This window comes from Muntiacus reevesi, chromosome 2 (genome assembly GCF_963930625.1).
Source record: "Muntiacus reevesi chromosome 2, mMunRee1.1, whole genome shotgun sequence".
NCBI lineage: Eukaryota > Metazoa > Chordata > Mammalia > Artiodactyla > Cervidae > Muntiacus > Muntiacus reevesi.
The window spans coordinates 89845554-89871154 of record NC_089250.1 but is presented as its reverse complement, the minus strand read 5'-3'; the positions used below and the strand labels follow the sequence as shown (position 1 = coordinate 89871154).

At 45.0% G+C, this 25601-nt stretch overlaps 1 protein-coding gene across 3 annotated transcripts in view; it reads left to right on the top strand.

Moving 5' to 3' along the window:
• The first annotated feature begins 339 nt into the window (after nt 1-339).
• The window catches only part of TRIM67 (tripartite motif containing 67), a 53806-nt gene continuing 28544 nt past the window's right edge, over nt 340-25601 (top strand). For 2 of the 3 annotated variants that reach the window (XM_065919849.1, XM_065919848.1), the window contains exon 1: nt 340-1380. In XM_065919849.1, the coding sequence (XP_065775921.1) occupies nt 340-1380 (1041 nt within the window). The remainder of the gene's footprint in view (nt 1381-25601) is intronic. The other variant, XM_065919850.1, reaches the window with a different exon arrangement.

Genomic DNA, 25601 nt, shown 5'->3' with positions numbered 1-25601 from the left:
GGCGCTAATGCTGACTCATCACCTAAAGCATCTCGCAGGCCACGGCGAGGGCAGCCGAACAGCCCCGGACTCTGGCCGCAGGTTGAAGCCTCTGGTGCAGGAGCCTCGCGGGCAGGAGGTGAGAACCCTCTTTTACCTCTTTCTCCTCACCTAATCGTCTATGGGCGGTGGCCCCAGGACACAGAGAGGGGCGTGCCCACGGGTTGCAAAGTAATCTTGCCCGTGTGATGCTCCCTCCTCCCATCTCATTGGTGCTAACCTCACTTATTCTGCTCTGCCCGTCTCCGGAGCTTGGGCCATTCCACCTTCCACCCTGAGCAGTTCTCCGCCGGCGCAGCGATGGAGGAGGAGCTGAAGTGCCCTGTGTGCGGCTCTCTGTTTCGGGAGCCCATCATCTTGCCGTGTTCCCACAATGTCTGCCTGCCTTGTGCTCGTACCATCGCGGTGCAGACCCCGGACGGCGAGCAACACCTGCCCCCGCCGCTTCTGCACTCTCGGGGCTCGGCGCTGTCCGCAAGCGCCGCCGCCGCGCCCCCTCTAGACCAGGAGGCGGCTGCGGGCCCGGCGTGCAGCGGCGCGGGCGGAAGCGCAGCTGGCGGCCTGGGCGGCGGTGCGGGAGGCGGCAGCGACCACGCGGACAAGCTGAGCTTGTACAGTGAGACAGACAGCGGTTATGGCTCTTACACCCCGAGCCTCAAGTCCCCAAACGGGGTTCGCGTGCTGCCCATGGTGCCGGCGCCTCCCGGCTCCTCCGCCGCCGCTGCTCGGGGCGCCGCCTGCTCCTCGCTGTCCTCGTCCTCAAGCTCCATCACGTGTCCGCAGTGCCACCGCAGCGCCTCCCTGGACCACCGCGGCCTGCGCGGCTTCCAGCGCAACCGACTGCTGGAAGCTATCGTGCAGCGGTATCAGCAGGGCCGCGGGGCGGCGCCTGGGGCGTCCGCAGCGGCGGCGGTGGCCATCTGCCAGTTGTGCGACCGCACCCCGCCGGAGCCGGCCGCTACGCTCTGCGAGCAGTGTGACGTGCTCTACTGCGCTGCCTGCCAGCTCAAGTGCCATCCATCCCGGGGACCCTTCGCTAAGCATCGCCTGGTGCAGCCGCCGCCGCCGCCCGCGCCCGCCGAGGTCGCCTCCGGGTCCCCGGGCGCTGTCCAGGGCGCCTCCAGCGGAAGTGGCGGCTGCAAGAGCCCTGGAGCCACCGCAGCCGGAGCGGCAGGGGGCAGCACCGCCCGCAAGTACCCTACTTGCCCCGAACACGAAATGGAGAACTACAGCATGTACTGCTTAAGCTGCCGAACCCCGGTGTGCTATCTGTGTCTGGAGGAAGGCCGGCACAGCAAGCACGAGGTGAAGCCGCTGGGGGCCATGTGGAAACAGCACAAGGTGAGCGCCCGCCGGGCGGGGCACGCGGACCACGGGTGCAAAGAAAAGGGTGCCCCCTCCCGTTGGCTAAATGAACTCCAAGTACTCTGAGCTGGTGTTGGAAATGGGAAGGGAATGGAAAGATGACATACTAGGTCCCCTCCCCCTTGAGGCTGTTTTGAATCTCCCCAAAAGTCATCCAGAATGCAGAAGCAGATGGCAGGACTCTTTCACTCCCAAAGTTGACTAATAAGTTACATTGATGACCCCTCTGGATTTATGGCACCTGGATTTATAGAGAGACTTTCTCTTACTGGGACTCTGGGTGATGGAAGTGTGGCAGAGTTGCAGAGTAAGCTCTTAGGAAGACAGCGAGGCACACTCATCTTCAGGCTGCTTTAAGCCATCTTCCCAGGGACTTGCCTGGGGATGCCACCTCCCTAGTGGGAAGGAACAGCCTCTAACAGGCAACTCGCATACACTTGTGGCTGCCAATGTATCTTCATATCTGACACAGAAGGAGAAAAGCCTTCAAAATCAGGTGAGGCCCTTGATCAGATCCCAAGGCATGAGTGAGGTCAGTTTTCCTAACAAACATTCACCTTAATTTCCTAATCAAAGGCCAGACTGAGCAACTGGACTCACTGATAAGGTCAGTGATCCATCCAGGTTCCTTGTTCAAAGATTCCAACTGCAAATTTGTATGTTTATCATTCAACGTCCTCTTTCCAGTAAACTCTTGCCCCGCAGAGAAGCAGGAGGTCTCCAAAGAGCCCAACAGGAAGTATGTATTCTGATAGAGGGGAAAAACCCAGGGAAATAGGGCAACTTGCCGTGGTTCTCTCTTCATATCATCCAACTGGAAACAGACAGAAAGGAGAGCACGGGTGGGAGAGAAGAAGGGGCCAACCGTTTATGCTAAGGTTTATTACATACAGTTGCTATACAATTTCTGCTACGGTGTGCCAGTTATTTCTGTCACTCAACATTTTCAAAGAGAAAAAATGAGGAACACTTCAGAAATCCACCTTGGAGAGAGAAATCTGCATTATAGGCCAGAAAAGAGAAATCTGGAGTAAAATCTCTAATTCTAGAGCAGTGATTCTCATTTGGGAACAATTTCACTCTCCTTCTAGGACATTGCCAATGTCTGGAGACAGGTTTGGTTGTCACACTTAGGAATTTGCTCCTGGCATCTGGGTTAGAGGCCAAGAAGCTGCTAAATAGCCTATAGTGCACAGACAACCTCCATCAAAACAGTAACCCATAAAAATATCAATGCTGTCTGTGGACTTGAAAATATTCACAACCTAAAAGTTGAGAGTTATGTTTTATTCAGTGGAAATTTTTAGGACTTCATGTCCAGGAGGCAGCAGCTCAAGAAACCCTGAGAGAACTGCTCCAAGGAGGTGATGGGAGGAGCCAGGTTATACAGAAATTTTGCAAACAAGTGCAAGTCTGGATATCAAAAGATTATCATTAATTAAAGAAAACCAGATAACCCAAGTTGAGGAATTTAGGGCTTTTCTATATATATAGAAAGATGCAAGAGTCTGGGCTCACTGAAATCATTCCTTTGATATGCACCTAGCTATTGGGGGCCAATTTCCTGTGTTTTCTTCACATCCTTAGTTTCCTCAGGGCTCACCATAGGGAGTGGTTGCAGTGATGGCTACTAGATAGCTGGTATTCTTTCCTTTCTGAGTCCCCTCGGAGTTCACCAGCTCACCATCCATGGTGGCTGCAGTTGCTGGTGACTGTGACATCTTTGTGCGTTGAAGTATTCTATTTCTCATGTCTCTGAGAGAAACCATGTTGTAAGTTACACAGACCTAGATCCAACTCTCAGGATTTGTAATTCACTTGCTATAAACATTTAGGCACAATTTTAAACCCACTGAATAATGTCTAACTCAGATAATTGTTGTTAGGTTAAGTATAACACTGTATGTTTACCCTCTAGCACAGTACCTAACTCACAGTAACCAATATATTATTATTATTATTATTATTATGGGCTTCCCTAGTGGCTCAGATGGTTAAGAATCTGCTTGCAATGCAGGAGACCCAGGTTCAGTCCCTGGCTTGTGAAGATCCCCTGGAGAAGGGAATGGCTACCCACTCCAGTATTCTTGCCTGGAGAATTCCAAGGAGGAGTCTGACAGTCTACAATCCATGGGGTCACAAAGAGTCAGACATGGCTGGCCGAATTATAGTCCTAATCTTTAAAAGCCCTAAACTTGCAGAAAGCTACAGGGCAACAGCATAAAGCTCTTATTTTGACCACAGTGACTTGGTAATCTGGAGAAAACACAAACTGGTAGCATGTTGAGTCCTAAAATAGCTTTGAGCTAAATGAGAATGTCCGCTCCAGTGAGTTGTCGTTCGTGTGACATTTTGTTGCATATCACTTCACGATGATTGTAGCTGCCTTGCTTATTTTATCTTTCAAGTGAAGAGACATTGTTTTACAAATAAAGAAATCTTCTGCAAAGAGGTTGTAATCAATTATCAAGACAAGGTTCACATTCAGATTTACAAGCTGGTAAATTTTCACAGCTTAGATAGCTAGAACTAATTTCGGATGTTGCCACCCAAATTTTTGGCTTAGTGTAGAGTGGAAACCAAAATGAGTTGAGGTGAATCTGCAATCTTAAAAGATTAAGTCTCTTATCTGGAAAAGTGAGTTGGATAACAAGCAATGGTTTCAAGAACCAAGATCATGCAGGGGAAACACTGGTCATCTTGATTTGGTGTCAACAGCAGTTTTACAACATTCCTATCTGAAGAAATATGAAAAGAATACATGATATTTGCTCAATAGAGTGGAACAGTTATCTGTAGAAAACACACCTATGCAGAATCTAAGTGTCTCAATTTAATATCACGTCTTCAGGGAGCTAAGACATACTCCTAGGTAAAGAAAGAATTCTATGAGATACTTTTGTGAAAACTTCTTTTCAAGAATGAGAAGAAGTCCTGCCATTCTCTTTCACCAGGTGCTGTTTTTCTATGGAACGGTAAATCATTACGGGCTCCTTATCATCTCACTAGGGGTTGGAAATCTAAAGAAAAGATAACAGAGGGAGCCCTGGTGGAAACTTTGATCTTACTTTGTGAGAAGGCATCTAGACCACCATTTTGAGCTGTGAAGGTGGCTACTTTTGTTTGTTTGTTTTTAAGATTATTTTTATCATGTGGAGCATTTTTTAAGTCATTATTTGTTACAATATTGCTTCTGTTTTATGTTTTGGTTTTTTGGCCCTGAGGCACATGGGATCCCTGACCAGGGATCAAACCCCATGCTCTGGAAGGCACAGTCTTAATCACTGGACTGCCAGGAAAGTCCCTAGAGGACTACTTTTGAAAGATACACTCAATTTCACACCCCCACCATGGCTGTTTGAGTTCTTTAGTAAAGCTTATTAAAGTCTCTGGATTTTGTTGTCATCGTCGTCGCTGTCATAGTCTGAAAATCCCAGGAGCCATGACGATCTTGGTACACTACCAGAACTAGAATCAGGACAGAAATATTTCTCTAATATCCCTTTGACTAGAGAAGCCTTAATCAAAGCTTTAATTCCTCTCTAGTGTGACTGGAGCTTGCCATCTAATTAGTGATTCTTAGGCAAAGAGACATGTAAGTGACACTGAAATCTATTTTGAAACAAGGTCGATTATCACCTCTCAAAAACAGTGTAAACACTTCAGGTCTTGGTCAAACACATTTTTAAATGATTCTCCAGGAAAAGGCTTAATCATTTCAAAGAATCTGATGTGAAGAAGCAACACAGTGCGAAAGATAGGACAAAGAAGGGAGGCTTTCCATGACAGCGTCTGTCTTTTGGCTATTGGGTGGAATTCTAATTCTCCTGAAACTAGGCGAGGGTCACTGTGGGATGGATGAACCTCTTGCTAGTGCGACATGTCGCAGAATATCAGCAGCCACTGTGATTCCTGCTGAGGGCAGGACTCTGAATTAAAATGGGTACAAGCTGATTCTTGAACTGAGGTAGGGACTGCTGGATAAGCCCTTCTTCAGAAGTCCTTTGAGAACCATGGACAAGAGAGGAGAATCAAAAAACTCTCATTGTACCCCAGGACTACTGTTCCCAAGGAGTCAGCATTTCACAAGAGCAAAGGAGACAGTAAGGTCTGAAAATCACAGGAAAGACAGGACTTTAGGTTACTGCCGTGTTCCAAGGATCTGCCAGGCTCCTCAGCAGCCTGGTCCTACCTTGTTTTTACAGAAGAGATAAAGAATGGGATTTAAACTTTAAAGCCTCAGAGGAAAGACTTTCTCCATTAAAAGATAACACATAAATGACAAAAGCAGAACATGTAATCATAATTGTATGTGATCATAAATATATTTATTAGAATATTTGTAGTACATTATAACACAGGGAACAAATGCTCTTTGTTAAGCATTAGAATTACAGGTGTAGAGATGTAGAAATTAAATATCATCCCCAAATTTCAATTTGCTGAGAAAAACAAATTTTAACATTTTGGAGTTTTTTTCTTCTAGAATTCTATTATATATTTATTTTATAATTGTCTTTTTTTTTTCTTTAGCAATACAATATGAATATCTTTCCTGTCAATTAATGTACATCATTTTGGACGGCTGCATGTTATTCCATTGTAAGGATGTATCCACACCCTTATGCTGGACTTTATCTACGTGTTTTCAGTCTTTTGCTGATAGGAACATTTTTCAAGTTAAATCTATGCCTATATCCTTAATAATCACTTTAAGTTAAATTTCTAAACATGGAGCTGGTATATCAAAGGAGATATGGCTTTCAGACATCTGATTAATGTTACCAAATTGCTTTCCATAAAGTTCATACCTATCTTTCCTCCCAATAGCAAAATTATATTAAAAATTTTAAATTCATGTTGACAAGGACCATGGAGGAAAACAATTAGATGGATTGTCTTGTTTCTAGTAACCATTGTTTGCTATTTTCATTACATTATTATTAGAACTATTTTTAAAGAGGATCACAGTATCTAGATTTTTATAACTACCTGTCTGCCCTCAAAAACTGGTTTAATATGCATAACTATTGCTTAAATATGTGCATGTGTGCTAAGTCACTTCAGTAGTGCCCAACTTTGTAACCCTACGGACCATAGCCCACGAGGCTCCTCTGTCCATGGGATTCTCCAGGCAAGAATACTGGAGTGGATTGCCATGTCCTCCTCCAAGGGATCTTCCCAACCCAGGGGTCAAACCCGAGCCTCTTAGGTCTCCTGCATCAGCAGGCAGATTCTTTTCCAGTAGCACCACCTATCCCCTCTTGAATTAAGGCCCATGAAAAGATCAAGTCTTCAGGGCCCATCTAAGGCATTTTTGAGTGGGATTGAAAGGGGGGAAAGAGATTTAGGTAAATAGAAGTGTTTGGCAAAAATCTTCTGGGAGGTCTGAAGTTTCCAGCTTTCTGGCTAATTACTGCAAGCTGAGAGTTACTTAACAGAAATCTCTCAGGGCTGTCAGAGCATGTAGCATGGAAATATATACAATCTGAGTGGAAACGTGGATTGTTTGAAATGTTGAATCTTTCACCAACTCTGGAGCTCTGGGAAATAAATTGCATAGGCTGGCTTCTGTTCCACCAGTCCCAGACTAGCTAAGAACCAATGGCAAAACTGCTTAGACACCTGGGAACACTAGCTGACTCTGATAAGCAGAGGCTGCATCATCTTCTGAAACCACCCTCTGTGTTAACATCACCACTGTCTTTAAAGCTACCAGGGCTGTAGCCTGCCTCATGCTTGGATTTAATTCTAGGCAGGTCAGTAATTCAGGAACAGCTACTAGAAAGAACCCCTGTGTTACAAGCTTTGAAGTATCTTCTTTCCTCATCTTTCCATACATCTGAAAAACAAAAAGTGTGTTTGAGAAAAAGCAAGAATCCATAAACTTGAATTGCTTTCTCTTCTCTTTGAAGGCTATTTATGGAGGATAGGGGTTCAGGAGAATTGGGAAGGACCTTAGAGACTGTGGAAGGACAACCCCAGATTACTACAGAAGAATGTGTTTCCTGGTGTAGTACTTGTGGTCGCTCCATGGCTAAGGTATTCTATTTTCAGCCTGCAGTGGGATGTCCTGTATCTGGATCTATATTGGTGGAGACAGGAGCTTGCTTGTAGATGCCAGTGAGATAGATTGTTTTAGAAAGGAGAGATCTCCTAATCTCTGAGACGGATTAGAGGGGCTGACATGCTGGCATACCGCCTGTTTCTGTAAGTAAAGTTTTCCTAGGACACAGCCATCCTCATTTGCTTACATTCTGCCCGTGGCTTCTTTGGGCTTTGGTTGCTTTTGGTAGAGTTAGGTGGTTGCAACCAGAGATCTTTAGCCTGCAAAGCCAAAAATATTTACTGTCTGGCTCTTTGGGGGAGGGGGGAGTGCCAGCTTCTAGACTCGGACCTCGTGACTCCAAGAGTGGTCTGCAGAGCAGCAGCGGCACTGGGAGCTTGCTGGATATGTGGAATCTTGAGACCCGCCTCAGCCACTGACTCATGATTTGAATTCAGCAACATCCCTAGTCGATCCAGACAGATGTTAAAGTTTGAGAAGCCCTGATGGGAATACTTTGGGGGCTCAAGGGTGCTGGGCCCAACGCCCTGTGCACATCATCTGAGAAGCAGTGTGAAGGGGACTCTAGGGGGGCTGAGAGGTTTGAACCAGAGTTTGAACCCTGGGAATCTTCAAACTCATCAGATTCTGGGTGTTAGGAGGGAGGCACTGTGGTGCTCAAAAACCACCTGAGCCAGAGATAGGCAGGAAGCTCTGAGGGTAGTGGTGCTGTCTGAGCCCTCCCCAGCCAGAGCATAGGTATCTTGTGAGAAGGGAACTTCAGACAGATGCTCTTCACTGCTTTCCCGGTCTGAACAGAAACACTGCTGTTTGTGTATCTGGGTTTCCTTTGGGTTTGTGTCTCAGTCCTTCTATAAAGAAGCAAAGAGGGTGCTTTATCCACTCTTTAGGCAGTTTTGAAGGGCCTGCTCAAAGATTGAGGGAGGTTGGAACTCTCAGAACCATGAAACCCAAAGGAGCAGGAGAAAATACAGGCAGATATTGTGGGGCTCTCATGAATTCACTCCTCCCTGCTTAGAATTTCCATTTTCCAGGGTAGGCTGTTTCCTAGCAGAGATCGTAACTCCAGCCTCCTTTGCAGATGAGGAACAGCAAGGTTGAGGGGATTGTCACAATTGCACAGCAATTTGTGAACTGATTCTGTAAAATGATGATCAAGTTTCCTCCTTTGTCCCTTTCGATTGACTACAAAAATGTAACAGAATACTTTGTGTATCTGAACAAAAACAGGTGGCCTATGGCATCCCCTAAAGAGTCATTAGGAATGGGAAAAAATAAAGGGTTGGCAGACACCCAATCTAGAAAGTGGAGCAGCGCGTGGGGCACAACCCCGCCCTCATTTGACTGCAATGGGTTACAGAAAAGGGAGATAAAAGGGTGAGAAGGAGACAGTGCATCTTCTTTAGAACAAATAGGATAAAAGAATTTGAGTGCTGGAGGAAATTTAAAAGATCAAATAGCTCTGTCTCTTCATTTTTGATGTGGCTACGGAAGGAAGAAGTGGTTTGCAGGAAAGAGAGAATAGGGAAGGATCCACAAGAGACAGGAACTGGTGAGGTGGAGGAGTCTAAATGACAGGTATAAGAGACTGGAATCTGGACCCCTCCAGCACTCATCCAGCAGGAGAATCTGGGCCTTGGTCACATGGCATCTGAAAAACATGTCCAGACGGTGTATCGTTTTAAAAAATAGGTCAAGGTTGTGTTAGGAAATTTAGGCAAATAATTTTACTTGTCCAGTCTCCAAATTCTTCCTTATAATTTGATATCTATATATTCTTGGTGATATCTATAAAACCATAAAACCAATAAAATATGAATAATCAGAAATGACAGTCCTCTTTGAAGCAGAGAATTGTGGCTAACATCACTCCGTAAGTCATGTGTCATCAAATGTCTGGCTACCTCTCAGCCGAGCTGTGTACCCACATGACTAAAAGTCACCTCTAGCACTCACTGAGGATAACTTAAAAGTTGATGACACCTCTTGACCTGTAATTCCTTCCTCTGAACCTAAGCCACTAATACGTATTTATTCTTCAAATGACCTAATTGCTTATTCAATCAACACTGAAATCTTCAATGCCGGCATCATGCCAGGGACCACTGTTAGCACCAAGGCCATGGAAGGGCATGTTTTTTCCTCCCAAGAGCAGAGATCTAGTCACAGGAGAGAGAAAATCAACATGTGCATAAACAAGTAAATACACTGGATAAATTTCTGATAACAATAAATACTACGATGGAAGTAAAAAATGTGATAAAAGGCAGTTAGGCAGACTTGTTCATGGGGAAAGTTGGAAAAAGCAAGATTTGAAGACTGGCTGAGAAGTAACCAGCCCAGCACAGTTCTGAAGACAGCTCACTTCACAGGGAAAGCAAGACCCAAGAACCTTTAGAGTACATGAAAAAGTGGGTAAGTGGCAGGAGCAGATACAGACAGGATCCAGAAGGTGTGGGGAACATATGTGATTTTATGTTAAATGTAAAGGGAGATGATTGGGGGACTTTAAGCTGAGGAGTGATGTTTATTTTTTTAAAGATTTTTCTTACTGCAGTTGGAAAATGTGTGGTAGGGGGATGAGGAAGGAAGACCACTTAGAGGCAATGGGAGTCACTTGGACCATAAATATGGACTTGAACTAGGAGGAAGGCAGCAGAAATGGGGAGAAGTTATTTTTGTTTGTTTGTACTTGGTCTTCATTGCTGCGCATGGGCTGTCTCTAGTTGTGATGAGCAGGGGCTCCTCTCTAGTTGTGGCGTGCAGGCTTCTCATTGTGGCGGCTTCTCTTGTTGTGGAGCACAGGCTCTAAGAGCATGGCCTCTAGGAGCATGGGCTTCAGTAGTTGAGGTGCAGTGGGCTTAGCAGTTGTGGTGCATGGGCTTAGTTGCCCCACAGCAAGTGGAATCTTCCCTGACTAGGGATCGAACCTATGTCCCCTGCATTGGCAGGTAGATTCTTAACCACTGGACCACCAGGAAAGTCCAGAAATGGAGAGAAGTTTATGCATTCATATGCTGCTTGGAAAAGATCCTGTTACTGGGAAAGATTGAAGGCAGGAAGAGAAGGGGATGACCAGAGGATGAGATGGTTGGATGGCATCATTGACTTGATGGACATAAGTTTGAGCAAGCTCTGGGAGATGGTGAAGGACAGGAAAGCCAGGCGTGCTACAGTCCGTGGGGTTGCAAAGAGTCGGACATATCTGAGTGACTGAACGGAATGCTGCTTAGTATTCTCTGAGCTTCTTTGATTCATGGTTTGATGTCTTTTACTATTTTTGGAAAATTCTCATCTATTATCTTCAGATTATTCATTTGCTCTGCTCTCTGCCTCTCTCTCTTACTGCTGATATTCCAATTACATGTATGTTACACTGTTTGATATTGTTCCACAGTTCTTGAATGCTCTGTTCTTTTCCCTTTAATCATTCTTTTTGTCTCTGTGTTACAGTTTCATTAGTTTCTATTGATCTCTCTTTAAGTTCGCTGATTCTTTCCTAGGCTGTGTCAAGTCAACAGATGAGTCCCTTTTCATCTTTCCTCTGCATCTTCTCAGTTGTCCTGCCTTTCCCCAGCTGTAGGAAGCCTTGAATGACCTGGACCCATGGCTGTCTCCTGCACCTTCTCCAGGAGGATTGGTGTTTTTCTTTTCCCTGTGTCCAGTCCTGTGGGGTCTGCACTTTGCTTGGGGTGGTAGGGGAAAGGGACAGGTTTTGCTGTTTGTCCCCAGTGGCTTAAGGTTTTTATTTGGAAGGAGATAAGGGTCCTGGTAGGGCTTTGTATTTTCCTGTGGTGACTGTCACGTCTCTCCTTCAAGTCAGCTCTGAACTACAGATGTCTCCCTTTTAAAATCTAATAGATCCTTTAGATTATGCAAATAGTCAGATTTCACTTTTCTTTTTGGTTGCCAAAATGCTTAGAGCCAAATATTTGGTGTGTACACAATAGATACAATTTGGTGTGAAATCTATGTTATAAATTTTGAACCTCATTTCCAGCTCCATTTTATTCTGCATCCTTTGTTTCTCTTTAAATAATGCAATCTTGAATTCTATAAACCCTTGAAAGCTGTCTTAAATCCCCTTTGAACTAAATAGATTAACAAATAATCAAGCAAGTGGCTTGCTTGAATAAAGCAAAAAAGGAAAGGAAACTTCAGAAAATATTGTTAAGAAAGTCCTCTACTTTTGAACAGTGCCCAGTCACTGTTACAAAAGCAAAGTACTGTTTTAAAATGTTCAGAACAAGAAATAGGGACCCTCCCAGACACTGGGATGCATGACTGCTCCTTTCTCCCTCTTAGTCCCTTACAATAAAGAAACTCCAGAATGACTATGCCTGGTCTTGACTGCAGGATCATTCGTCCTGTTTTACAACTTTCCTGTGAATATTACCACATATCTCAGCTTGTTTGGAGGGTGTGATTATCACCTCTCAAATTGGCTTCCTGTACAAGTATTTGCAGCTTATTCCTGATGAATATTTGTCTTCCACGTAGTTCAGCAGGGTTCCACTCCTGTAGCTTGTTTGGAGGGGCAGATGCTCAGAGGGGAGGTCAGGGCCCATTAAGGCCAGAAGACCTCACTGAGGGGCTGTCAGGAACATGAGAGATTTGAGATTTTAGCCTGTGTCCAAGCTCACACATGCATTTGCCACAGTTCACGGATGTGGACAGGAGGCGTGAAACTCCTGGGTGAGAATTGAAGACACTTTATTACTCACAGCAGTAGCAACAGAGTATCAGCATGTTTGTGCCATTTCCGTGAGCCCAGTTCCCCCAAGGTAATGTGAAGATAGCCAGATGACATCGGCACACACAGTAAATTGCCTTACAGAAGAGAAACATGAGCTTAGGGAAGCTGGATCTTTGGTAAAAGGCATTAGGCACAGGACTCTCTGCTCCAGAGGGAGACAGTAAGTCCAGTTTCCGAGGTGGTTGTCTATGCAGACATCCTTGGAAGGACCGCTTAGGACAAAGAGCGATCAGTGCCTCACTGACAGCACTCAAAGAGACACAAGACAGCAAAATTATCTTCCAACAGGAAGATTAAATCAAAATTCAGGTAGTTCCTCAAGTGATCTCTGCTTGTATGCGTTGTGGATAACTTCTCCAAGCTCCTCTGGTTCTCAGAACTCCTTGTTTCACTCGGGGTGCACAAACTTCAAGGTTTTTCTGGGTGCTGTGATGGTGATGCTGGTAGTGAAGGTGGTGACGATGGTGGTGGAATGTCTGTGGTGCGGTCATGAGTATGAGTATAGTTAGGGTGACTTTCATTCCTGGGTGCATTTGTGTCTCCCCCAGCATGGGAGGACAAACACCATCTCACGGCTTCGTATTACGCAGATGAAACACTCCATTGGATAGGCATTCACTGGGCACCTACATAACCCACAGGCTGTGCTGAGGGTTGTGGATACCCTTGAAACAGGCTACAGGGAGCTCACAGTCAACTGGAGGAGAGGATAATTTTACTCCCGTGTAATATTTGTACAACTGATATTAAAAAGTGGAATAAGTGCCATATTTGTCATGTGAATAAACTGATGAGAGAAAAGAGGGGGAAAGGCAGTTAATTTTGCCTGGAGATTGGGAAGGGGAAGGGTAGCAAGTGGGAGATTGAGGAGAAAATGGTGTTTGAGTTGCAGTCATGAATGTTGAGTAGGAGTTTTTTCAGCAGGGAAAGAAAAAGTGAAAGTGTTAGTCGCGTCTGATTCTTTGCATCCCCATGGACTGTAGCCCTCCAGGCGCCTCAGTCCCTGAAATTCTCCAGGCAAGATTACTGGAGTGGGTCACCATGCCCTTCTCCAGGGGATCCTCCCTACCCAGGGATCAAAAGGAGAGACTTAAATATACAACATTGTCTGAGGTGTTAAGAAAGATATTGAAAGCCAAGTTCCTACTTTCAAACGCCAGGGATGAACATATATTCACACACGAGGGACACTGACAGCTATGACACCACTTCTGATAAAAGTGACGGAATTTAAATTACCCACACAGCATCTGAGACTCAGAAAACGTTCTGGATCTTGAGACAGTGGTGAGAGAATGATGGAATAAGTGAATTCCAGAAGCGGCATTTAAGGGGATAGCCTAAGAAAGATTAGCTGTTGGCTTCATTTAAATTTCAGTGAAGACTAGAGATAGCCTGGCTATAATTCTTCTGAAGATTCTTGTAAATTTTCATTTTTTCCCCTGGGTTGTTGTATTTGTCCAGTTTGCTAGTAAAACCTGGCAGCAAAAAACTTTTGAACATCTCAGTTCACTTTGCGGAGTTAAGAGGAGAGAGGGGGCGAAAAAAAGAAGTGAGGAAACCGAGAGAAAAGACTTGCAGGAGCAAGGTGGCAGTGAAAGGAACTTGGGAAAAGGTTGATAAAGGAGTGGATTTTGCACTGGTCATTAGTTTTAGTTTTTTAGACGGACAGAAGGGCCCGTCTCTTCACTTGCGCTCAAGAAGTCAAGAACAGCGCCAGAACACAGATGTGTCATTGTGTTCAGTCACTGAGTCATGCGGACTTTTTGTGACCCCGTGGACTGTGGCCCACCAGGCTCCTCCGCCCATGGGATTCTCCAGGCAAGAATATGAGAGCAGGTTTCCATTTCCTACTACAGGGGGTCTTCCCAACCTAGGGATCAAACCCGAGTTTCTTGTGTCTCCTGCATTGGCAGACGGGTTCTTTACCACTAGTGCCACCTGGGGAGCCCAGAGTGCAGATAATTGGCACTAAACCCTAAGTGTACATGGGTGCAGAGCAGAGTCAGATCAACAGCAGATGGCAGGGTAGGCTGCATGGAGGGGATTGGAGCTGAGTTGGGTTTCAGTGTTGGGAGGATTTGGAGATGTGAAAGGAAGGAGGAATCCAAATGGAAAGGAGAGTGTTCTCTTTTTTTATATAATTTGACCATGGATAGTGAAAGTCTCTCAGTCATGTCCAACTCTTTGTGACCCTATGGACTGTAACCTGCCAGGCTCCTTTGTCCATGGGATTCTTCAGGCAAAAATACTGGAGTGGGTTGCCATTCCCTGTTCCAGGGGATCTTCCCGACCCAGGGATCAAACCTGGGTCTCCTGCTTGTGGGCAGATTCTTTACTGTCTGAGCCTCCAGGGAAGCCCGACCATGAATAGAAAACTCTAAGATAAGTCCTCATCAGACATGATTGTCCCCAAGACCATTCTATTATGGTTGCCAGTGACTTTGCCAGTCATTGGCCTGATCCCAATGAAGAGGTAGTTTGCGTTATAGGTGATTTAAAACAAACAAACAAAACTCACCTGGCTTTGCCCTGCGAATGGCCTTAGTACAAGGACAAAGTCGGAATTCCGGCCAAGGGGTTTGTGCACCCGCCATCCTGTCCCAGGCTGGTATGCCACCACTGGAACGTGATCTGAATTACTCTTCAGTCTCTGGCCCTTCTTCAGGCAAGCACAAGCTTGCTGTGCCCTGGTCTACTTGTCTACCAGCTGGGTTTTCTCAGAGTCTCCAGGACGCTCATTCTCATGTGCTAAACAGCTTTAAATGTAAAATCCCACCTAACTGGACTTTTCTTATTTACACCTGTCAGTGCTATTTTGTGGGTGACAGAGACTTACCAGTTCTCTTTATTTAATCAACTTTATACATCACATACATGGGCTTCCCAGCTGGCTCAGTGGGTAAAGAATCCACCCACAGTGCAGGAGACACAGAAGATGCGGGTTTGATTGCTGGGTCAGGAAGATCCCCTGGAGAAGGAAATGACAACACACTCCAGTATTCCAAGAACAGCACAGCCTGGCAGGCTACAGTCCATGGGGTCACAAAGAGTTGAAAACAGCTTAGCAACTCAGTTCACTTCAGTCACTCAGTCGTGTCCGACTCTTTGCGACCCCATGGACTGCAGCACACCAGGCCTCCCTGTCCATCACCAACTCCCAGAGCCTACTCAAACTCATGTCCATTGAGTTGGTGATGCCATCCAACCATCTCGTCCTCTGTCGTCCTCTTCTCCTTCTGCCTTCAATCTTTCCCAGCATCAGGATCTTTTCAAATGAGTCAGTTCTTTGCATAGTGGCCAAAGTATTGGAATTTCAGCTTCAGCATCAGTTCTTTCAATGAATATTCAGAACTGGTTTCCTTTAGGAAATTTCCTGGTTGGCTCTCCATGAAGTCCAAGGGACTCTCAAGAGTCTTCTCCAACACCACAGTTCAAAAGTATCAATTCTTTGGCACTCAGCTTTCTTTATAGTGCAACTCTCACATCCATACATGATTACTAGAAAGACCACAGCCTTGACTAGATGGACCTTTGTTGGCAAAGTAATGTCTCTGATTTGAACAACAACAATATATCACTCGCATGAACAATGCTGTATTTGGGACATCTTGGCAGCAAGGGCTGTGTCTTGCTCCTTTTGTACCCCCAGTACCCAGAAGAGAAGCTGGCACCCAGGAGGCCACAGAAACATCTATTTAATATGTGAATGGTGACTCAACACCAAAATGTGTTCTAATATCAACACAGTAAATGACTGTTTCAATGGGGTCCCTTTTAGCTTCATGGTGACTCTTGAAACAGTGTGATTCATGCAGGAGGGGCAGTCCAGGCAACAGTGTGGAAATGAGGGCAGGAAAAATTATGCATTTTTCTTGGCTCCGATGGAGAGAGCCATTTGCATTCATTAGCATGGCACACCCCTCCCCCATTATATTTGCTAGTGGTTTTGGAAACAATCCATTGATCTCGTGGGATGACAGAAGCTAGCTAGAAATGTGGATGAGACGTTTCCCAAATGTTAGTTCTTACATTTTGTCCAGAGAACAGATTGAGTCTGTTTACTAGACTGTCATTCCTGAACTCTTTAGTGCTCCAGAAGTAGCAGAAACAGAATAAATAAAGTTTGTTGTGTTTTTTTTTATATTTTTTCTTTTTAAAATTGTATTTATTTACTTATTTTTGGCTGCACTGGGTCTTCACTGCTGCATGCGGGTTTTCTCTAGTTGCAGCAAGTGGGGACTGCTCTCTAGTTGCAGTACATGTACTTCTCACTGCAGTGGCTTCTCCTGTGGAGCATGGGCTCTAGAGCATGAGGGCCTCAGCAGTTGCAGCTCACAGGTTGTAGAGCTCAGGCTCAGTATTTGTAGCCCACAGGCTTAGTCGCCCCAAAGCATATGGTTTCTTCCCAGACCAGGGATTGAAAACAAGTCCCCTGCATTGGCAGGCAGATTCTTAACCTCTAGACCCCCAGGAAAGCCATGAAGTTTTGTTTTAGAGATAACTATCCTAAAACTCTACCACTTTCCAGGGAATGAGATCATGCATTTTAAGCAGTACATACCTCACAGTAAGTGCTAGGAAAAGAAGAGCCAATGTCACCATCATGATCATGATCATTGTGAGTGTCAAGGTCAAACACAGTGGGTAAGAGGGGACCGTTTCAAGACCCAAGATCTTGCAGAGGTCTGAGAAGCAGCCATCACCCTAATGACACAGTTATCCCTTGGTGGGGCCTTTTCACCACACTACATGAATGGGTGCTAGAGAGATGATCTATTCTAGTACTGCCTGGACCAACCTTCTGGTCCTCACTGACTGAGGGAAGGATATGGGTTGAAATCAAAAGCTCTGGGTTCAGTTTAGAGCTGTGTCTTGAGATAAGTTTCTTAAAGTCTCTCAGCTTCAGTTTTCACACTTGAAAGGTGTGAGGACGAAGTGAGATGAAGTAAAGGTACCCATGGGGACTGTGGGGTGCTCAGTCCACTGTAGCCCCTGCTTCTTTCCCGAAGGTACAAGCAACTTGGCCATGTCCCCTCTTCTCCAAAAAACTTAAAGCCCATGTTATGGTCTAGAGAGAGAGTATGTGTAGTATGATTCCATTCAGTGATTATTTAGGCTTCCCTGGTGATTCCGATGGTAAAGAATCTACCTGCAATGCAGGAGACCCAAGTTTGATCCCTGGGTCAGGAAGATCCCCTGGAGAAGGGAATAGAAACCAACTCCAGTAGTCTTGCCTGGAGAATCCCACTGACAGAGGAGCCTGGCGGGCTACCAACAGTCCATAGGGTAGCAAAAGGTCAGACATGACTGAAGCTACTTAGCATGCATGTTAGAATAGGGGGAAATATACTAGTTTGCTAGGGCTACCATAACAAATTATCACAAACTGGATGGCTTAACACAGCCAAAATTTCTTGTCTCACAGCTCAGGAGACTGGAAGTCAGAGATCAGAGTGTCACAGGACCAGGGTCCCTCTGAAGGCTCTGGGAAGGGTTGATCCAGGCCTCTCTCCCGACTTCAGGCAGCTCCTTGACATGTGGCTGCGTAACTCCAATCTTCCTGCTGTGGGTCTGTGTCCAGATTCCCCATTTTCTTTTTTAATTAGTTGATTAATTAATTTTGGACTGCACTGGGTCTTCATTGCTGTGCATGGGCTTTCTCTAGTTGTGGGGGGCTGCTCTTTGTTGCAGTGCTCAAGCGTCTCACTGCAGTGCTTCTCTTATTGGGGAGCATGGGCTCTAGATCGAGGGATCAGTGGTTGTGGCACATGGGCTTAGTGGCCTGGAACATGTGAAATCTTCCCATACCAGGGACTGAACCTGTGTCCTCTGCATTGGCAGGCAGATTCTTAACCACTGGACCACCAGGGAAATCTTCCCTTTTCTAAAGATTTCAGCTCTATGGGATAAGGGGCCACGATACCCCACTACGACCTCATCTTAACTGAGTACACTTGCAGTGACCCTCTGTATCACATTTGGTGGCATTGAGGATCAGGACAGTGAAAACCTGTTTTAAGTTACTAACCAGGCAGAGGGAGCCAGTTGTCTCCTCATGAAAAAAAGTGGAAGTGTTAGTCACTAAGTAGTGTCCGACTCTTTGCAACCCCATGGACTATAGTGCACCAGGCTCCTCTGTCCATGGAATTCTCCAGGCAAGAATACTGGAGTGGGTTGTCATTTCCTCCTCCAGGGGATCTTCCTGACCCAGGGATCAAACCTTGCATTACAGGCAAATTCTTTACCATCTGAGCCACCAGGGAAGTTGTCTCCTCATACCCCATAAAAATATTTGGTCAGGGAGAATTTGAATTATTTTCTAGCAGAGACTAGGCACATTAAGGCAAGTGGGAGTTCAGATCCTTGTGGTGGGTCAGGGGGAATGAAGGCTTTGAGGTGGGAGAGGGGCTGTGGGTGTTCGGTGGCAGTGAGGACCCTGTAGACTCTGGACAGGAGCGAGGTGCAGGAGAGAAGGGCTTTCAAGGGGAGCCGCGTCATCCTTGTGGCTTTCCTCTGAGCCTTCGTGATGATCACCAAAATTGATCATATTGAAAATATTAGCCATCCAGGGTTATCATAAGCAATGGTATTGTTGCGTCAAGACACTGTTCTGAAGTTTAAATGTCCTAAGTCAGGACATCTAGGGAAAGAGCATGTGACTGTTTTCAGTTGTAAAATTGCTTAACTGCTCAGGGTAGAAATTTCAAGTGAGACCTTAGTAACATGAATTTTTTAGTGAAAATAACCCTATTGTTTTTTCAGTTACATAAGATGATACTCATTTTTAAATATTTAGGCAATACAGACAAGATGCAAAGAAAAATGTGAGAATTCATGTGTACTCTTAAAATTCTTACATGTATGATACACTCACATATATATAATGACCTTAATAGTGACCACATAAGCCACATACATAATTACATACATATGTATGCAACATATGTAAATGTTTAATAAATGAAATCTTCTTACATGTGCATTTGGTACAATGTTTTTCTTTCCACTAAACAATTTTTACAGTGATTGTTCTATGTTAATATAGAAATATGTTCCCCTTTTAATGGATGCTGAGTATTTGTGTATATTGATGAGGCATCGTTGATTTAATCATTACGCCTGGATATTTAAGGTTGTGTATGAATTTTTACTATTTTGAAATTTTATTTATTTATCTTTGGCTGGGTCTGCATGGCTGTCTCACTACAGTGGCTTCTCTTGTTGTGAAGCTCAGGCTCTAGGGAGTGAGGGCTTCAGTAGTTGCAGCTCACAGGCTCTAGAGCTCAGCTCAGTAATTGTGGCACATGGTCTTAATTGCCCCAAAGCACATGGAATCTTCCCGGATCAGAGATTGAACCTGTGTCCCTTGTATTGGTAGGTAGGTTCTTAACCGCTGGACCACCAGGGAAGCCCTGAGAGTCTGTTTTAGACACAACTATCCTAAAACTCTACGCTTGCCAGGGAATGAGATCATGCACTCGAACTTCAGTAGTTGCAGTGCGTGGGCTCAATAGTTGCAGCACAAGGTTTAGTGGCCCTGAGGCAGGTGGGATCTTCCCAGACCAGGGGTCAAACCCACGCCCCTGTATAACCACTGAACCACCAGGGAAGCCCTGAGCTGAGTTTTGGATGACAAGGGTGGGCGCTGGCAAAACAAGAGGGAGACCACATCAGACAGTGTACAGGGATGCATGACGGAGCAAGACAGAGCAGCCAGGCAGGTGTGCTAAGGTCGTCTCCGTCTGGCTGCTGGCCTTGCCTGTTAACTCCAACATGAACTGACAAGCCTATGTCCCTAGGGGGATATAGAATTTCCAATTAATCTGGGTCTGCTTTCTGCACACATGAGCTCTTGAGGGTCGTTTGGCACTAAACGACCCTCTTACCAGAATAGGAAGTGACTGTGTGCCCAGGGGTACATGTAGAGATGTAGCGAGTCCCCATCAGGCCTGCCTCTTCTTATCTTTGACCTCACCAGCATTAAGGCCTAGCCAAGGAAGTTTGGTTGGTGGCTCTGACAAATCAGTGTTGGCAGCTTGAAGCTACCTGTTGACACGTTGAACTGCTCCCCCTGAACGCCTGGGGCAGGAGCTCATCGAGAACTCCTAAGCTGTCAGCATTTTGGGGAGTTGGACTCTGAAGCTGAGCTGTGGTTGGGAAGGAGAAACAGTTCCCACCATGCCCATCTCCACAGGGACTGAACTTACCCAAGTACAGCATGAATCACTGATTGCAGCATAGCTATCTTTGTGTTTGTTTGACCTCCCAGCCAGTTAGACTGACTTGTTGTGAGCAAAGGAAACCAACTATGGCTCAGTTGGACTGAAGAAGATTTATTGGAGGAATTACACTTTTTCCTAAGCACTCACAGAATCCAAGGGAACTTTGAGAGCCAGATTCAAAGTCACGACAGGGACTACCCACAGCACTGCATGTGCCCTCCACGCTGGCAAGCAGCCGTTCACTTAAGCCCACAGCAGCATCATAAGGTTCCTACTGCCACTATCCCCCTTTATACGGTGGAGGAAAACAAGAGCAGGAAGAGATTAAACAATTCACCCAAGGACTCAGAGGCTGTGAGTTGGAATCCATACCTGGCATGTTGATTCCAAAGTCTTCCTCAAGACCTAAGACACGGGAGCTACAAGAATGGTCTACTTGCAGGAGTCTGGTCAGGGGACTTCTGCAAGTAGAACTGCAATTCTCAATCTCCTTAGCACTGGGGACTGGTTTTGAGGAAGACAATTTTCCCATGAATCGGGGTCAGGAAGGATAGTTTCTGGATGATTCAAGCACATACATTTCTCATGCACTTCATTGTTGTTCAGTCTGTAAGTTGTGCCCAACTCCTTGTGGCCCCATGGACTGCAGCATGCCAGGCTTCTCTGTCCTTCACTGTCTCAGAGCTTGCACAAATTCATGGCCATTAAATTGGTGATGCTGTCTAGCCATCTCATCCTCTGCTGCCTCCATCTCCTTTTGCCTTCAGTCTTTTCCAGCATCAGGATCTTTTCCAATGAGTCAGCTGTTTGTATCAGGTGGCCAAAGTATTAGAGCTGCAGCGTCAGTCCCTCCAATGAATATTCAGGGTTGATTTCCTTTAGGATTAACTGGTTTGATCTCCTTGCTGTCTAAGGGACTCTTAAGAGTCTTCTCCAGTACCACAATTCAAAAGCTTCAATTCTTTGGTGCTCAGCCTTTTTTATGGTCTAACTCTCACATCTGTACGTTACTGGAAAAAACCATACCTCTGACTAGAGGGACCTTTGGTGGCAAAGTGGTGTCTATGCTTTCTAACATGCTGTCTAGTTTTGTCATAGTTTTTCTTCCAAGGAGCAAGCATCTTTTAATTTCGTGGCTTCTGTCACCAGCTGCAGTGATTTTGGAGCTCAAGAAAAGAAAATCTGTCACTGTTTCCACTTTTACCCCTTCTATTTACCATGACGTGATGGGGCCAGATACCATGACTGTAGTGTTTTTAATCTTGAGTTTCAAACCAGCTTTTTCACTCTCCTCTCTCACTTTCATCAAGAGACTCTTTAGTTCCTCTTCACTTTCTGCCATCAGGGTAGTATCATCTGCATATTTGAGGTTGTTAGTATTTCTCCTGGCAATCTTGATTCCAGCTTGTGATTCATCCAGCCCAGCATTTTGCATCATGTACTCTGCATATAAGTTAAATAAGCAGGGTGATAATATACAGTCTTGATGTACTCCTTTCCCAATTTTGAACCAGTCAGTTGTCCATGTACAACTGTTATAATTGTTATATAAGTTATAATTGTTGCTTCTTGACCCTCATACAGGTTTCTCAGGAGGCAGGCCAGGTGGTCTGGTATTCTCATCTCCTTAGAAATTTTCTACAGTTTGTAGTGATCTACACAGTCAAAGGCTTTCGTGTACCTAATGAAGCAGAAATAGATGGTTTTCTGGAATTTCCTTGCTTTCTCTATGACCCAACAAATGCTGGCAATTTGATCTCTGGTTCCTCTGCCTTTTCTAAAACCAGCTTGTACCTCTGGGAGTTCATAGTTTGCATACTTCTGAAGCCTAGCTTGAAGGATTTTGAGCATAACCTTCCTAGCTCAAGGTTAGCTTGATTGTTAGATGATTATACAGTGGAGATAATGAATAGATTCAAGGGATTAGACCTGGTAGACAGAGTGCCTGAAGAACTATGCATGAAGGTTCATAGACTTGTGCAGGAGGCAGTGACCAAAACCATCCCCAAGAAAAAGAAATGCAAGAAGGCAAAGTGGTTGTCTAAGGAGGCTTTACAAGTACCTGAAGAAAGAAGAGAAGTGAAAAGCAAGGGATAAAGGGAAAGATACCCAACTGAATGCAGAGTTCCAGAGAATAGCAAGGAGAGATAAGAAAGCCTTCTTAAATGAACAATGCAAAAAAAAAAAAAAAAAAAAAAGAACTGAAAAGCAATATGAATGGGAAAGACTAGAGATATCTTCAAGAAAATTGGAGATATCAAGGGAACGTTTCATGGAAGGATGGGCACATTAAAGGATAGAAATGGTATGGATCTAAAAGAAGCAGAAGATATTAAGAAGAGGTGACAAGAATACACAGAAGAACTATACAAGAAAAGATCTTAATGATGCGAATGTGAAATGAGTGCAATTGTGTGATAGTTTGAACATTCTTTGGCATTGCCCTTCTTTGGGGTTGGAATGAAAACACCTTTTCCAGTCATGTGGCCACTGCTGAGTTTTCCAAATTTACTGATATACTGAGTGCAGCACTTTAACATCATCATCATCTAGGATTTTAAATAGCTCAGCAGAAATTCCATCACCTCCACTAGCTTTGTTCATTGTAATGCTTCCTAAGACCCATTTGACTTCACATTCCAGGATGTCCCTCTCTAGGTGAGTCACCACACCATTGTGGTTATTCAGGTCATTAAGACCTTTTCTTGTATAGCTCATCTGTGTATTCTTGTCACCTCTTCTTAATATCTTCTGCTTCTGTTAGGTCCATACCATTCCTAACCTCTATTGTCCCCATCCTCCCATGAAACATTCCCTTGATATCTCCAATGTTCTTGAAGATATCTCTAGTCTTTCCCATTCATATTGCCTTTCAATTTTTTGTCTATTCTCTGGAACTCTGCATTCAGTTGGGTATATCTTTTCCTTTATACCTTGCCTTTCACTTCTCTTCTTTCCTCAGACAACCACTTTGCCTTCTTGCATTTCTTTTTCTTGGGGATGGTTTTGGTCACTGCCTCCTGCACAAGTCTATGAACCTCTGTGCATAGTTCTTCAGGCACTCTGTCTACCAGATCTAATCCCTTGAATCTATTCATCACCTCCACAGTATAATCATAAGGGATTTTATTTAGGCCATACCTGAATGGCCTACTGCTTTTTCCTACTTTCTTCAATTTTAAGTTTGAATTTTGCAATATGGAGTTCATGATCTGAGCCACAGTCAGCTCCAGGTCTTGCTTTTGCTGACTGTATAGAGCCTTTCCATCTTTGGCTGCAAATAATATAATCAATCTGATTTCAGTATTGCCCATCTGGTGATGTCCATGTGTAGAGTCGTCTCTTGTGTTGTTGGAAGAGGGTGTTTGCTATGACCAGTGTGTTCTCTTGACAAAACTCTGCTAACCTTTGCCCTGCTTCACTTTTTACTCCAAGGCCAAATTTACCTATTGTTCCAGGTATTTCTTGACTTCCTACTTTTGTATCCCAATCCCCTAAGATGAAAGGATATCTTTTTTGTGTGTGTTAGTTCTAGAGGGTCTTGTAGGTCTTCATATAACCAGTTAACTTCAGCTTCTTTGGCATCAGTAGTTGGGGCATCGACTTGGATTACTGTGTAGTTTAATGGTTTGCCTTGGAAATGAACTGTGGTCGTTCTGTCATTTTTGAGATTGCACCTAAGTACTGCATTTCAGACTCTTTAGTTGACTATAAAGGCTACTCCATTTCTTCTATGGCATTCTTGTCCACAGTAGTAGATCATATTCATCTGAATTAAATTCTCCCATTCCAGTCCATTCTACTTCATTGATTCCTAAGATGTCGATGTTTGCTCTTGCCGTCTCCTGTTTGATCACTTCTAATTTACCTTGATTCATGAACCTAACATTCCAAGTTCTATGTAATACTGTTTTTTACAGCAACAGACTTTCACCACCAGACACAGCCACAACTGAGCATGGTTTCCTCTTTGGGTTTTTCACTTGATTCTTTCTGGGGCTATTAGTAATAACCCTCTGTTCTTCCCCCGTAGTATATTGGACACCTTCTGACTTGGCGAGGGGGCTCATCGTCTGGCGGCATATCTTTTTGCTTTTTCATACTATTCATGGGGTTCTCGAGGGAAGAATACTGAAGTGGGTTGCCATTTCCTCCTCCAGTGAACTATGTTTTGTCAGAACTCTTCACTATGACTTGTCCATCTGGGAGGGGTGCTTACATGGCATGGCTCATAGCTTCACTGAGTTGCAGAAGCCCCTTTGCCACAACAAGGCTATTATCCAGGCAGAGGCTTGTGCACTTTATTTCTATTATTATTACATCAGCTCCACCTCAGATCAGTCAGTTCAGTCCAGTCGCTCAGTTGTGTCCAACTCTTTGTGACCCCATGGACTGCAGCACGCCAGGCTTCCCTGTCCATCACCACCTCCTGGAGCTTGCTCAAACTTATGTCCATTGAGTCAGTGATGCCACCTCAGATCATCAGGCATTAGATGATGATGGGGCCGCTGCTACAGAGCAAATGCCTGTATTTCTACACTTCTTGGTCTATTTGCTCAATTTTGAACTCCAAGGAGCTGGCACATTCCCAACTAGAACAGGGCATGTGACTGCCCTTTGTTGGGTGATGGCAGTAGTACTGGGGTCATGATTCCAGTCCTACCATGTGGGACCTGGTAGGGAAAGAGGCAATTTCTCAAAGCAAAATAAAAGTGCCATTAGGAAGGACAGCAGATGGCCAACAGCAGGAAGCAGCGCTGCCTGCCACAGTCCCGTTATGCTCAGAACCACCGTCACTAGACTGCCAGCCCCTGAGCCCAGGGCTCCCCATGCAGGCTCTCTCTGAAATCCTGAGATAGCTCTTGGAGAGCGTATCATTACCCCCATTCCAATGTGAGGACACAAAGTTTCACAAAAAAAACCTGGTCACATAAAATGAGAGTTTGAGTTCAGATCCTGACTCCAAAGTCCAGTTCTGGGGTCCCTGGGTGGATACAGCAGGGCTTCCAGCTACATGGCTGGCAGATCCGGGAGCTTAGTCCACTCTCCAGCCTGGTTAGTGTGGGGCTGAGCCGTGAGCTGAGCTTCTGGGGAGCAGAGCCCCCATCACTGCCTCTGGTCCACCAAGGCCTCAGTGGCTGGCTCGAGG